This window comes from Tauraco erythrolophus, chromosome 1 (genome assembly GCF_009769465.1).
Source record: "Tauraco erythrolophus isolate bTauEry1 chromosome 1, bTauEry1.pri, whole genome shotgun sequence".
NCBI classification, from domain to species: Eukaryota; Metazoa; Chordata; class Aves; order Musophagiformes; family Musophagidae; genus Tauraco; species Tauraco erythrolophus.
In genome coordinates, this window is record NC_141465.1 from 7,227,355 (window position 1) to 7,241,549 (window position 14,195).

General features: G+C 47.8%; 1 protein-coding gene across 1 annotated transcript; it reads right to left on the reverse strand.

Moving 5' to 3' along the window:
• Positions 1–170: 170 nt before the first annotated feature.
• LOC104373682 (phospholipase A2) lies at positions 171–12,639 on the reverse strand. The gene is made up of 4 exons (XM_086620451.1): positions 12,597–12,639; positions 9,277–9,442; positions 3,471–3,577; positions 171–334 (listed from the first exon to the last, which is right to left on the reverse strand). The coding sequence occupies exons 1-4, from the start codon at positions 12,637–12,639 to the stop codon at positions 171–173; spliced, it is 480 nt and encodes a 159-aa protein (XP_086476577.1).
• Positions 12,640–14,195: the final 1,556 nt, after the last annotated feature.

Below are 14,195 nucleotides of genomic sequence, written 5' to 3' on the forward strand. Positions count from 1 at the left end.
TCAGAGCAGGGTCTTGTTCTTACTTCAGCATGTATTTTACCCTCTCTCCTCCCCATAAACCCCAGGCCTGATAGAAATTCTCTCATACTGTTGTTAGCTCTGGTAGAAGAGGTAAATTTTTATTCCAGCACTTTCAAATTCAAAGGGTTTGAAGAAAGGTTCCCAAAAGACTATTCTGCCCCCCCATATCCGAAATGGCAGGTGGGATGAGTCTGTCCACATAAAAAGTCTGGCCAGAGGATGAAATGTGGGTTGTATGGGGCAGCTCCCCAACATTTGGCTGCTTCTTGGTCACACAGGCACACCATTTTTTCACATCGGTCTGTCAGGTTATCTGCGAAAGAAAACATGAGTGGAAGATGAGAGATTCTGTACCAGATGAAGGCAAGAAACAGTTTGAAGAGGAGAAATTCCCTAATAGAGCAAGTCTTAGGGAACAGAGGCTGTGAGAGCAGGAAGAGAGAAAGACTAACAAGTCATGTTGTGTATGGATCTGACCTTCTCTGTCAACAGGCCTGACCTTAATTGTGACCAAGAGCATCAGAAAGCAGCTAAATGTAAATCAACAATACTTAGAAAAATTCATCCAGCACAGAGCACTCCCAGTTCTAGAGCTGTGTGAACAATGGGGATATAGTTCAGTGGCCAAAGACAGAAAGAAAGTTATTTTAGCTTAGCTTGAGCTACATATATTCCATTTTCCTGCAGTCAGTCAACTTCCCTTTTAAGTTCTCCCTCTGCAAATCAGACCAATTTCAAAAGAAAAAATGCTGCTTCAAGAGGAAGAATCTCCTGGTGGGACATTTGGAAACCCAAAGGTATAGAAGCACCCACCAGGCATCCTTCACTCATGCTCCATGAGTTGCTGTTACATCCCTCTGATCATGGCAGAGAAGCCAAGAAACCCCAGGGCACAGTTAGGTACCTGATTTTTGTAAGTCAGCAGGTAACGAAGCTGGTCAAGATCATATGTGTGGAACTATTTATAATGCAATTATATGACTACATGACTAGGTGAGGATCATAAGGAACATCAAAGTAACCAGCTGAGGTGGCTCATTGCAAATGACTGATTTGGGGTTAATGAAGCCCATCTCACCTACAGGTGGCCTGAATGCAGCTAATATGATTTCAAAGCACAGTGCCCTGTTTATGTGAGGTTGCTACTATAGATTATCTAACATTCACCAAACCCTGCACTAGGCAGAGTTTAAAGTGTGACTTCCTGCCAGCCCACATGGGCTTTGCTCCAAAACCAACTGCAAAGAGTACAGGAATCTTTCCAGATTTCACTGGACTTGCTGGATCAACCCTGTACTTGATAAATAAGAAAAGCCCATATTACTTAAGCTTTTCTAAAGAGAATCACCAGTTTACCAGTGTTTCAAGGGTCCCATCGATGAGGTTTCAGCACTAAGTCAATTTTTTTCTTAGCTACCAGTCCTGCCTGATTTTCTCCTTGCCCTCTACTCCTTGAATTCTTCCTATGCCGCGCCAACCCCTGTCAATCTAATGTGAGTACAGGAGTCTGGCTTGGCAGTCATTTCTGCTAGAGCAGAATGATTTCTTTGACCAGCTCCCACAACTTACACCTTTTTCTATATTCCAGATATTTACTGAAAGGAATTTGCCTACATGTGATGGCATATCTGGACTGAAAAAACCGGTTTTGCCAATTTTTTTCATTCCACAAACAAAACTTCCTAGCAGGAGTGAAAGGAGGACAAGCCCCAGGTAAAATGAGTTTCTGTTTAATTTACTCAAAAATATCTGTGTTTATGATACAGTGCCAGGCAACAGGCATTCTTTTCCCCTTGCATAGACAGGACAGTGCAAGCAGTTCTGCTTCTAATGTTTCTGGACTTCTCTAGCCTGGGCCCAGCAAGCATGCCTGGAAATGTAATTCTTCATCCCTTTTGTTTGAATGGGATCAGACATTACACCTTCACACCTCAGTAAGACCTGCTGTGCTGTAGCCCGGGGTAGTAAATTTGCCTTCAGAACACATTTCTATTGTTCCTCCCCACGGGGGATGTCGGGGGAAGTGAAGCCGCTGAGGGCTTGCAGACAACACTTGATGGATGCTTCTCAGGCCTTGCCTGGACATCAGCTCAGGAATTAATGGCATTTGTTTAACTAATGGTTGTTAGACAGGCTGGAAAAACTGCAGCCCAGTGCAGTCTTTTGGGACAGACATTGCACACGTCTCAGGGACTCGATGATACGTCTCGCATCTGCAACTAGGATTGTTCCTTCACAGCAAAAAGAAACAGTTGTTTGGTTTTTTTTCATATCAAAATAGCTAGCAGAAAACCTCAGCCGGCTATGGAAATACGGGTGAGTGGGCAGGAGAGCAGTTATACATTAAAGCAGTATAGCCAGCGGTTGTTCTGGCACTTGGAAAAGAGCAACTGCAGATGTGTTGTGCCACATCCTGTATCTGCTGGCAGATTTTCAGCTGCTGGAGAGGCTGAGGATTGCACCAGGAGGATACGGTCTTCTGACAAGGTAGAAGTAGTCTTTCAATGCTCCAGCAAGTAGCTTTGATGTTATGGGGACAAGTGTTCCCATAGGAACACAAAGGAAATCTCACGTGTTCATTTTCCATCTTCTAAAGTGTTCTACAATGGATTTTACCATCAGGGACTTTTTGGAGACTTAGAAATAGAAGTGACAAATTCTAAGACTCAAGTCATCTGGTGTATGTCAAAACAAACTGGTGCGAGCCACCGGCGGGCTGTGACTGTGCAATTCAAGACCTTCTTGCCTGAGTACCAGCTGTAGAGCTGAGCACAGCCTACACTCGCTGCGTGGCTGCGGCACTCGAGAGCATTTGACTCTGCAAGATTCAAAATCCCCACTGGAGCCCTTGGGCTTTCGGCTGGAGTCCCACACGAGGCAAAGATGCAGGCGAGCGCCCTATTTAACCTCTTACAGACATGTGTGATAGCATGGCTCTTCTCTAGCTGTGCGTACTGGGAAGTAAAACAGCGAACGGTCCCGCTGGGGGGAGGGCCAAAACTGCCATGGGAAGACCACCCCTGCAGAGACGGTCACAGGCAGATCATTGCACAGCTTTGGGAAGGCATCGGTAAGGAGCAGGCGTGCTTAAGGTGGGTGGGCAGAGAGCCTCCAGAGAGGCATCTGCATCCTTGCCAAACTGAGATGGCTTGTTGGCTCCATGGCCCCCACTGCCACTCTTCAGCCTGGGGAGGCCTCGTTACCTGGTACAGGTGGTGCTGGGGCTCCAGCCTTCCTCCCAGCTCCAGCTGGGGACTCTTGGCAAGCCTGGTGATCCAGGCAAGGGATGGGAAGAGAGCTCAGAAGAGAACAGACATTGCCCAAAGCAGCTTTTAAACCACCTCAGCATACATAGACCTACCTCTGAAGCCCATAAAGCTCTTAGGTCAGCCTATGTGCCCGCGGAGGAGGGAGCGAAACGAACCCAACGCGAGTGAGCGTTTCCTTACCGCACCGCACGGTGTTCTGCTCACATGCCCACTGGTACCGCTGCGCCTTGGGGCTGCAGCCTTCCTTCTCTGCCTTGTCATAGCAGCAGTCGTGCCTGTGGCAGCACCTGGGAGACAATAAAAGGTAAGAGTTTGGGCTCAGGCATCCCGCATGTTTTGCTCAGGGGTGTTTGCACGCACTCCAGGAGTGTTCCGCTCACGCATTGCTTACAACACCAATGTTTGCCCCAGCCTGTCAGTAAATTGTCTGCTGATGAACCAAGTGTCCTGGCATCTCTTTGAAAGCTCACATGGCTCAGGAGCTCATTAATGCCATATTTGCTCCCAAGACCACTGTGCTTCTTTCTCTGAGCTTTTGCCCTCGGAAGGCAGGTGCGGTCAACACGAGGTAATCCCACTTACTGAAACGGAGCTGAAGCATTTCTGAGTCGCATGTCTGAGGCTCACTGGCTTGGGCTTAGACCCATCTCAGGATTTGAAATCAGGATTTTTTTTGCCTTCCTCAGCATCACCAAGCAGCTTTGTCTCTTCAGTTCACCTGGACCTGTCACGTGCTCCTTGGCCCATCCAGTTTCTGAGAGCTGCCTACAAACCCATCAGCCTCAATGGTGGGAATCATACCAGTTAACTTCAGGTCCCTAAGTGTAAACATCTCCATCTGAGGCATTGATCTATACTGCCTTTACACACGTCTGGGACACAGTTCATATTATCATGCTGCAGAGATCTAACATAGGTGAAAAACATTGCATTTGAAAGTGCAGTTGCTTTTTATTGACAATTATTTATTTTTATTTTATTTATTTTTATTGAGGGGGATGAGAGTGATTAGCTCAGCTGATGAGAACTATCCTACAGACTAGTCAGTGAGATAACTCCCACTATCAATTACTTCAGAATTTATAGAAAACTTGACCCCACTTGAATTTTATTCTGGTAGTTTAGTGACTTGAAATACTCAGAAAAGATTCAGCACTTAGAGGAGTTCTCTGCCAGATAACAAAGGTTGTTTGAGCAAGGATGCAAGGTCAGAAGCTAGAGCCAGAGAGAAGTGAGGTCCTGCATTTCCAGAAGCTGTCCCCGCAAGATCACTGCGGGGAACACAAGACCAATCTACCAATTGGGAAGCATCGAGGCAGGCTGATTCTCGGGATAAATGAAGAGCAGACAGCTTCTAGAGAAGCTCTTGAGTCCTAGATGTCAATGTCTTCAAGATGTGGATGAGCTGGCCAAAAGGGAGCATGCCCATGCTGGCTGCCCAAATCCAGTTGAAGACTTTGATCATTATCTTCAAGGCCTGAGGCAAGTGTACCTGAAAAGCCAATAAAAGTCTGTGATGCACTCTGAGATCCACCACTATATCGCTCTGGAAAAATGGAAAAACCCTGCAAGAAAGATAAAGGTCCCTTGTGCAGGAAGTGGGGCCTCTGTGGAAACCCGTTGGGAGCTGCCAGTACCTTACCCGAGAGCTCAGGAATATCACAAACTTCATCGCCTTCTGCTGCAGGAGGATTTTGCCCTTTTAGAATTTGGTTTACAGATATGAGGGCTGGTGGGCTATGTGAGGTGATAAAGCCTAGGAAAAAAAAATCAAAAATTTTTGAAGTGCAAAGAAGATCCACCACTGATGCGAATTCTAACAGAATGATTGGAACTAGATCAGGTGAATCACGTGAAAGAGACAACAGAATCAGACCAGTCAGGTCAAGTTCAGCATTCAAGTAACCCTTGTGATTACACACAGGCCAAATTTAGTCCAGTGTGCTTTCCCTACTGACTGAGCTCCTGGTTTAGTAGTTAAAGTAAAAATTTCATCCCACAGATGAGTCTGCAAACTAAATGCCTTTTTTTTTTTCTCAGCTTGCAGAGATGAAAGCTGTGTGATGATTGCAACCAGACTACTCACTGCATTGTGAAACCTAGATGTGTAAGTTAGCGGTAGCAGACTATTATGTCCTTCCATGCCAGCTACTCAAAGGAATTCAGAATGGGACTAAGCCCTGTAGGATATACGTATCTAGAAGTTTTCCCATGAGGAGTTACAGCAATTGCTGTAATTGAGAAGACCTTATCCATCTCATGGAACTGGTTCTGTTGGACATGACAGCACTAACAGGCTGTGAGTCAGATCTTTGTCGGTCCAGTAACACCTCACTCCTGGGCTTGTCCTGAAGAGGTTAGAAGTGAAAGGCTAAAGGAGAGAAGAACTTGCAGCCTTGGGTAAAGTGTGGAAGTCTCAGCTTTCTCCAACGTATGAGTCCCTATGCAATGTGCCATATATGACATGACTGGGATGGACTACAACACTGAGCTACAACTGGGGCATGTGTCATCTGGAGGAGCTGCTGTAGCCCAGGGCACCCTGGCTAACATACCTGGAGCTGCAGCACAGCCTCATCCATCCTCAGGGAGGCAGATGGCAGAGCAGGCCCATCATGGGTGTCTCCTATATGGGGCACAGAGCGCAAGAGGCCCCGGTGGAGAGCAAAGAATCGGGCCGAGCTGAGGCAGAGCACCAGCTGTAGAAATCTGTGAGGTCTGAAGAGTGAATCAGTAGTCAAATCAGTAAAGTTGGTGTCAGCAATGGAGGACTCTGGGGAGAAGGAACGACACAAAGGTAGATGGGCAAAAGGAAGAGTTAGGAACCTGTGGGCCAAGGCAATGAAATTGCTCTTCATGGAGAGCCAGAAGGAATGAGCAGAAAAAAAGGTAGGAGAAAAGTGAGATCTTGGAAGAGGCGAAAGATGGTCTGTGGATCAGGCAAGGACAACCAAAAGCACACAAGAGAGGTGTGCTAGCTAGCTGTGAAAACTCGCTGCTCCATTGCTGGCTTGTCGAAATCAGGGGGATTGTATAAATTCTGCAAGACCACAGGTTTTGGGGCACAATTCTGCTTCCACTTACACCGTCTCCTCCTGATGATACCCATAACTGCAGAGAGGTGACATGTACCTGACACCAACACAAAGCAAGAAGACGTTGGCTCATGTTTTACAAACACCTCTTTCAGATGCTCTGACAGAACTGCCAGGGGATGAAGAATGAGGAAACCTATTGTTGTCCTTTGTCACCTTCGATGGTCCCATCCTCCCTGGAAATGCCCTTTCCTGCACCTGGGTCAGAGCGTGGTGTGAAGTTTTTAATAATCTCCTAACCCTCGGTTAGACCAACGCAAACGGAGTCAGCCAACACTGTGGCAAAGCATTGGTCAACAGGTATGGAAAACAAATACAACCATGTCACCTAGTTAGTAAACTACCTATTCATCATGTCTGGGCTATGAGACAGCCCTCACGGCTACAGACAGCTCTGGCTGGCCCACAGGGACCAGCTGGCCAGACCCCTGCCGTTGAGCAAATGCTATTAAGGTCAGAATTTGTCACGTTGTGTTTGTCACGTTAACAGCACAGCCACCGCTGTGTGTCTTTTTGTTTTGCTTTAACTCAGCAACTGAGGGGAAATCTTACTCTTCCTGATGAGATTGCCTGGACTCAGATGAGCCATACATGCCACCCTGCCTTTCACGGCATTCGGTGTCTTCAGGGAGACACCAAGCACCTTCAGGTCCCGTTTCACAAAACGGGTGCTGCAGCAATCTGGAGGGAACGAAAGGGGAAGGAGAAACAAATCTATTGACTTTATCTGGAAGAGATGCCATTATTTCTTGAAGTGATGAGACTGCGAGAGTGGAACAAAAGGGAAAAGGCAATTGCCGACAACGCCACATCAAAGTCAGTGTGTGGAATAAAACTTATAAAAGGATTACTCATCCTATGGCTTTTTTTTTTTTTCCATAAAGGAGAGGTGCTTAGGAGCACTCTAGCCCTGTCTAGACAGATTGACTGAATTACTCAAAAGAAAATTGCTCCTCTTGTAGGGGTAACAGTAACAAACCTGGAAGTGTCAAGGGAGTGAGTCACTTCAAACAGCGTTTGTCACTCCAGGCCAGTAGTTCTCCCACGCCACTTCTTTCTTTTTTAGAATGGCAAATATGGAAAATAATGTGGTCACTTTGACAGGCACAGGTGCTCAACCACACTGATTTTTGCAGTAGTTCTCAGTGACAGGTATCAGAAAATTCCTCTAGCAAACAGAAGATGGAAATTTTTAGGGCTAAATCTAGTGGGCCATTGCTGATTCTTTGTAGCTAAGAACCTAACTAAAAAAGGTTGGTGGTTTTTTTTTTCAGCCAAGTATTGGAGCTAAGAAATAATAATGAACACACTCAACAGGTCAAGCCTCCTTTTTACAAGCTATCTGATATTTTGAGGCATTTCCAGTTGCAGAGTTCCATTTTTTGCCATTAGGATAAAATCCACATCCCATGGAAATCAAACAGCAGCAGAAACACTGGCCAACGAACATGTGGCTGCATTTTCCTCTTTCTCTCTGTTTTTCAGGAGCACTGACCACTCGTGTCTCCCGGAGTCAGCTGTATCTGGGAGGTAGCTTGACCCCTATGGAAAACAGCTTTTAGGTGACTCCACTCAGTCCTTCGGTAAAAGAAGTACTCCAGAGTAGTGAAGTCGTGTTTTACTCTAACAGCCTGATTATGAGAGTTGGCAAAGGGCTAACAAAAATAATAAACGTGTTTACAGACACTTCTGTAGATGGCGATAAGAGGTCAGGAGACACTGCTGAAAATCAAAAGAAATCTCTACACCTGAAAGCTATGACATTTTATAGGCAGTTACTCATTATTTGTAAGTCCCATATTGACTGTTTCGTGGATTAAATCTTTCATAAACTCAAACCAGGGACATGGAGAGAGGGCTTTGGGAGTGAAACATCTCGCTGCATTAATGAAGACATCTCCACTAGTTCTAAGGCACACCTGCTCTTTTATGCCCGTAGAGGAGTCGGCTTTCAAATTTGGTGTCTTTTCTTCCTTTTTTTCTTTCGTCCTGCCAATTCAGCAAAGTTTGGTTTTGTGGCAACGCGAAATGTCTCCAACATTACTGGTGTCTCCAAAACCAGCTGGGTGTTCTGGAAAGCTTGGTTTCCTTCCCAGTGAGCTGCATGCTGCCTTCATCCCTGCTAAAAGCGCCACTTGCTTATCGGTAACAACCAGGCTGTTAACTGTAGATGAACAGATAGACTTGTGTGTTCGGTCTTGGAGGTTTAAAGCCAGACAAGATGGCAAATAAGGGGCTCAGAGCACACAAGAGCCTGCCATGCTCAAGATTTACAGGTATGCTAATTGCAAAGCACAAGAAAGAAGCCTTTGATCACAACACCTCCTAGGCTCATTGCTTTTAGCCTCGGGACTAACAAGCACAGCATCTTCCTCACTAACAAAGAAGGGAAATGCTCTCTCCTGTTGTTTTTTCTTCCTTGTTGCAGTGTGAACTAACAGGCAATGAAGGCAACAGGTTTGGTTACTCCTTGAAATGATCTTGATTTCTTCCAGAGGATAAACTGTAACATTCCCATTGCTGCCATTTTCAGCATGTGGGTGAAATAACCCTCCAAATACCATAGTCACTCCCCTTTTTCCAGGCAGGGCTTGCTCTCTATGAATAAACATGCAGCTATTTCATGAAATCGTACCCTAGTTCCTCCTTTGCCCTCTGGCCCACAGACTACCGGGTCCCAAGAGCTCTGTTCTCATCATGAAAGTGGTTAAATCCTCATTCAAACCCCAAGTGATATGAGGGTCCTCACTCACAATTGCCCAGTGCTGTTCATACATATTAAGTTCCCCTTCCACAAGGCAGTAATGAGTTCCTGGAGTCACAGGTGTACGAACAGGGAAGTCTGGGAAGATCTGCACTGCTTCTGGACAGATAGTTGAGGCTCTTCTTACCAGTCTGTTTTATCTCTAGGCCAGCCTTGTCCTCCCAGTCCACAGTAGCATCCGTAGCCAACATACGCCAAGGGAGACCGTCCCGTGCCGCACGATATAGCTCCTGCCAACTCGATGATTCCCCGGGTGTGCAGTGAATGGGATTTTCCCAGAGCGTCTTTCCAAACTGCAAAGACAGGACATGGCTTCACACAGGGATTAAAAGCACCTGATACTGATTTTCTTGAAGTCCTTAAAGGGGGATTTTTTGGGGTCTTGACTGGTTGATAGAGTGCAGCCTTGACAATCTAATTAGCCTTTACATTGACCCTGCAAAGGAGACTCTGCAGGGGCTGTACCTGAGGGCTGGGCTATCCAGGAGGCCGGTTCTCAGGTAGCTTGATCCAAGGAAGACTTACTAGCTCTGGCACACCAGTATGTGATTGCAACTACATTGCATCTGGGAGCACGGTGTCCAGTTTTGTACATCACAGAGCCCAAGCTGTTCAGCTTTGCAGGGCCTGCGCCAGCATACCAGAGCTCCAAACCTGGGAAAGTTTATTAGCTACGCTGTAGTCCCAAGTGGGACAGGGAGCAGCAGAAAACAAGCACACAGCCAGACCTAACCGGGGTTCTACAGAAAAAATAGGTTTCTGGCTTGCCCAAGATGTCTTATATTATCCAAGTTTCCCCTCCAATTTAGGGTATTTTAACCCATTCTCCAGATGGCAAAGAGCTGACACTACTGTTTGTGTACCTGGATAGCTACAAGTCCCCAAGCCCGTAAGGTATACTTCGTCAAGGACAGAGTGCCTGCATTAGCCAAGATGGATGTATATCAGCTTTGAGTGTTTGAAAGTGCTGGCAACACTTGCATCTGCTTCCCTTATTACATTCTGTTTAAGTCGTAAAATCAGGCTGGCTGCATTAATTTGAGAAAAAACATAAAAGGAGCTCTGTGTCAGCTGAAGTGTGCAGACGGCTACCCGCACCGCTCTGGAGTTTTTTTTGAGCTACTAGTCTTTCAGTGTTGTGATTTCACATGTTAATTTGCAACTTTTTTAGAAACCACAGACTCTACCTTGCAGTAACTGCTGCGGAAACCAAGAGTACCCTGCCCCTGATACTCAAACCACTGTGATGCTCAGCTGCAAATGTTGATGCTTATCGGGTTAACCATAGCAACAGATAGGAGCTTTTATGGCCTGGGTTCACCATGAAGGACCAAGTGGGCTTTGCACTGCTCTATCGTGCATGGCAAAGCTGCTCACCAGTAGCAGCAAACGCCTCAGACAACTGCCTGACCCATCCGCTTGTCCTACCCGGGCACAGCTGCTCTGAAAAGAAAAGCGTGCCGAGACGGAGGGGGACGGACTTCACAACGGGCTTGGGTGGAGAGGAAGGTGACCCACTTGGGAACCCACCACCAAAGTCGCTTTGCCACCTGCCCCCAGCTATTGCAGCGCATTTGACCTCTTCACAGTGCTGTGCAAGCACGGACTAAGTAATCCCCTAAACCACCCGAGGACTCAATACTATTACTAAAACGGGTGCTTTCCTTTTAAAACCTGGCCTCTAATCCCCTTCCTTGGGTCTGTCCCCGCATCTCCTGGGCTGGCTCGCCCTCTCAGCCTGATCCGAATCCCTCGGCGAAGACAAGGAGGGTCTCTTCCCGTGAAGGACAAGGCTGGGCGTTGCTCCCTCTCCAGACCCTGAGCCCCCAGCTCGGGGAAGGAGCGCTTCCCACTGCCAGTTTCACCCCAGGGTGGTTGGCACCTCAGGCAGCCCCGGGGACGGGTTTCGCAGGGGTTTCACACAGCCTCCTTATGCTTCCTGGGGCAGTCCTCGGGGATTAAATGCACATTCCTGAAAAAGTAACTGCGCTGCTCACCTAAACACTGCTTGAGTGTTCAGGTTTCGTGCTAAAAACACATTAGACGGGTGTTATTTGAAACTAAAGAGACGACCTACTTCCCCTGTCTAAACAGCAATGGCTCTGGATTCAGAAGCAGGCTCAGCTCTCCGGCACCCTGGGGGAAATCACCAGCAGTGAGATGTTCTGTGTTTCAGGTTAAAAATCATACTTTTTTCAACCTGCTTCGGTTTGCAGACCCCAAAAACGTTCCAGTGGAGACAAAAACTTCTTTGTAGGCTTTCAGGCCTCCTGACAAGCAGCTCGCATTTTTTTCAGCTGTCTTTCACTGACCTCTTAGCTGGGACCGCTGGACTTGGTCTGTTGGCCACTGACTGAAAACAGCCAAGGCTGGTGTAGGGTAACTGCACCTCACCCAGAAGAAGAAAGGCCATTTCTTCTTTTGGGGATATCTCTGAGGATCAAGGAACTGTAATTAGAGTGCAGAGCTGCTTGTGAAAGCAGAGAGAAAGCCCCAAAGGGAACTGAGCCCAAAAAATGGTGCTTAGGGCTGCGTGCTCTGCAAGAGGTTGAAATCACACCGGCATCCAGGTGGCCTCTGATGTTCCTGTTCTGTTCTTTGAAAGCTGTCTGGGTTTAGAGCCAACTGCGAGTTGCCACAGCTGAGAGGTCAGCCCAGCAAGTATGTTTCAATATTCAGGTGCACGAATAATAACTCGACCGAGAACTGAAATGGCTTTATCTATGCCAAGCGGCCAAGCCAATGCAACTGGGAAAGCCTGGAAAAAGTCTGAGGCTCCACAGCAGCCTGCATTTAGCCACATCTCCCATTAGGAGCACGTCCAACCATCAGCTATACTACTAACAGGGTGCCTTAGCAGAGAACATACCTGCAAGGAGGTGAGCAGAGGTGGGTCTGACAACTTACACTTCCTATTTCCTGCTTAAACGGGCAGCCTTTGCTCCAGATTAAGGCAAAGTTTTGTTTTTATTTTCAAACTGTGCTGCAGGTATAAACTCAGACCAGTTTTGTGGTGCGTTGCCTCTGTGCGTAGGGGCTTTATGTGAACAGACATGCACGGCTTTTCTTCAAGAGGCTTTTTAAAAATTAGTTTAAATTCAGATTAATTGAAAACTGCTTAGTCCACAGTCACTGGTATAAAAAGAGGGTATTTCTATGAAGAAACACAGACATTTGTAGCAGAAAATTATCCAGAAACAAAACAACCCATATTTATACAGCCCCAGCCCTGGAAAACACCAGGGAAGGGAAGCGGGCAGGCAGCTCACTTACAGAGCCCCTCGCTATAAAGTTGAACAGAGTCAAGCAGCACTTTTTTTTCAGTCGGTTGGCCAAACCACATCGAGGTGCCTGCCGTGAAGCAGGCAAAGCTGACGGCAAGGGGAGAGGCTGTCCCGGGACAGAGAGAAGCATGGGGAAGGAGAAGCACCGAGAGGTGGTACTCACCTGCCTGGAGCAGCATCAGCATCAGCAGCAGGCGGGAGCCCATGGGCAGACCGCTCCTGTGCTCCTGTACACCGCGGTTCAGCCACCGGGACTCCCGGCAACACCTCGCCGCGCTGCCAAGTGAGTCGAGGTGTGGGTGTGCTTAACAATCCTGCCGGGCCGCTGCTCCAGTGTTTATATACACATGGCTCTGTGCCCATCTGAAGTGAAACACCCTCTTCTGCGACCTCCCTGAGCCCCGGCCCAGGTCCAGCCTGTGCCCACAGCGGACTTCTGGTGCCTGGAGAGAGGGCAAAGGCTGCCTCTGTTTGCCTAGCATCGCCTTTGGGAAGGAGGGGCTGCTGGAAGGGCATTAGGCTGGCAGTCCCCCGGACAGCCCCAGACACCCAGGCACTAAGCTGGGCTCCTGCTTTAAGCTGTTTGCTTACAGACCCTGGTTAACCTCTGAGTAGCTGCGGAAAAGGGAAGCCTGCAACCGGGCTTTCTGCGGCTTGCGCTCGCTGCTGTGGCATCCCCCTGGCAAGGATCTTCTCTTTTTATAGACCACTCTTTCCAGGGTAATTTTTTTTTTAATTATTTTATTTTAAGACTGATTATTTTTCACGTTTAAAAAAGAAGAGACAAAACTATAAAAATCCAACAGAAAAAATACTGTTTACTGCAAGTGCCTAATTATAAACTGACCAACAGAGCTAATTCCGCACCACTCCCAAGGGAAAAAATACCCTCTCAGTCTGTTGCTGCACCTGACCAAGACCAATTAATCTACTGAAGACTCCTCAGTATGTGAGTTCCTGCCACGGCATCAGACCAGCAGCTGGGGACAGTCCTCTGAGGCCAGCCATGCTCTGGCCACACCAGGCAGCCGGCTTGGCAAGGTGGCCTCCCCCTGGGCCAGCAGGCAATGTGAGCAGGAGGGATGGCCACGGTTGTTTTGCCTTTGGGGTTGAAACACCTCCACCCAGCCCTCCAGGGCTTTAAAACTCCTGCCTTGCTTGGTACAGCAGCCATTTGTCTTGTTGGGGTCCCAGCATCTGCTGCTTACCCAGCGTTAGCGCAGCAGGCAGGGCTGGCTCGATGAAGGCTGCACAGCCCAGGCCCTTCTCCGCAGCATCCCTTCCCCGAGTTCCCCCGGGTGATGGTGTGCTTTTAAATATTGCTTGCTAAATATTGGTCCTCGAAGCAAAGGTCAGCAGTAAGTCATTTACAGGACTGCCTTCTGCTGAGACCAGCCCCTTGCCACAGCAACTGGCACTCTTTGCCAAGCAAGTTTTCAAGATATGGTATGTATCGGGTGCCTTTAACGACACAGGGCAAACAAGGCGGCGGAATTGGGTAAACCTCATGAAAACTGTGAGCCCGAAATCCCCTGCCCATTGTGGTCCCCGTGATGGGCTGCGTGCTGGTGGCGGGTGACAGAGAAGGGCGAGGCGGGCACACGGCTGCTCCCTGCCCTGGCTCTGCTGCGATGTTGGAGGGGGGGTCCAGGAGAAGCTGGGCAGCTTACACCTCCCTCGGAAACTCCCTTCAGTATTTGTACATTTACTCAAGTAATAATGCCAAATCCTATGTATGCAAGCTGTTGCTGGCTAATATTTA

Coding starts and splice junctions, on each gene's coding strand:
- LOC104373682 (XM_086620451.1), bottom strand. CDS start 12,639: ATGGGCTCCCGCCTGCTGCTGATGCTGATGCTGCTCCAGGCAG. Junction 9,443..12,596: donor GCTGATGCTGCTCCAGGCAG/GTGAGTACCACC, acceptor CTGTCTTTGCAG/TTTGGAAAGACGCTCTGGGA. Junction 335..3,470: donor GCAGAACACCGTGCGGTGCG/GTAAGGAAACGC, acceptor TTTCTTTCGCAG/ATAACCTGACAGACCGATGT.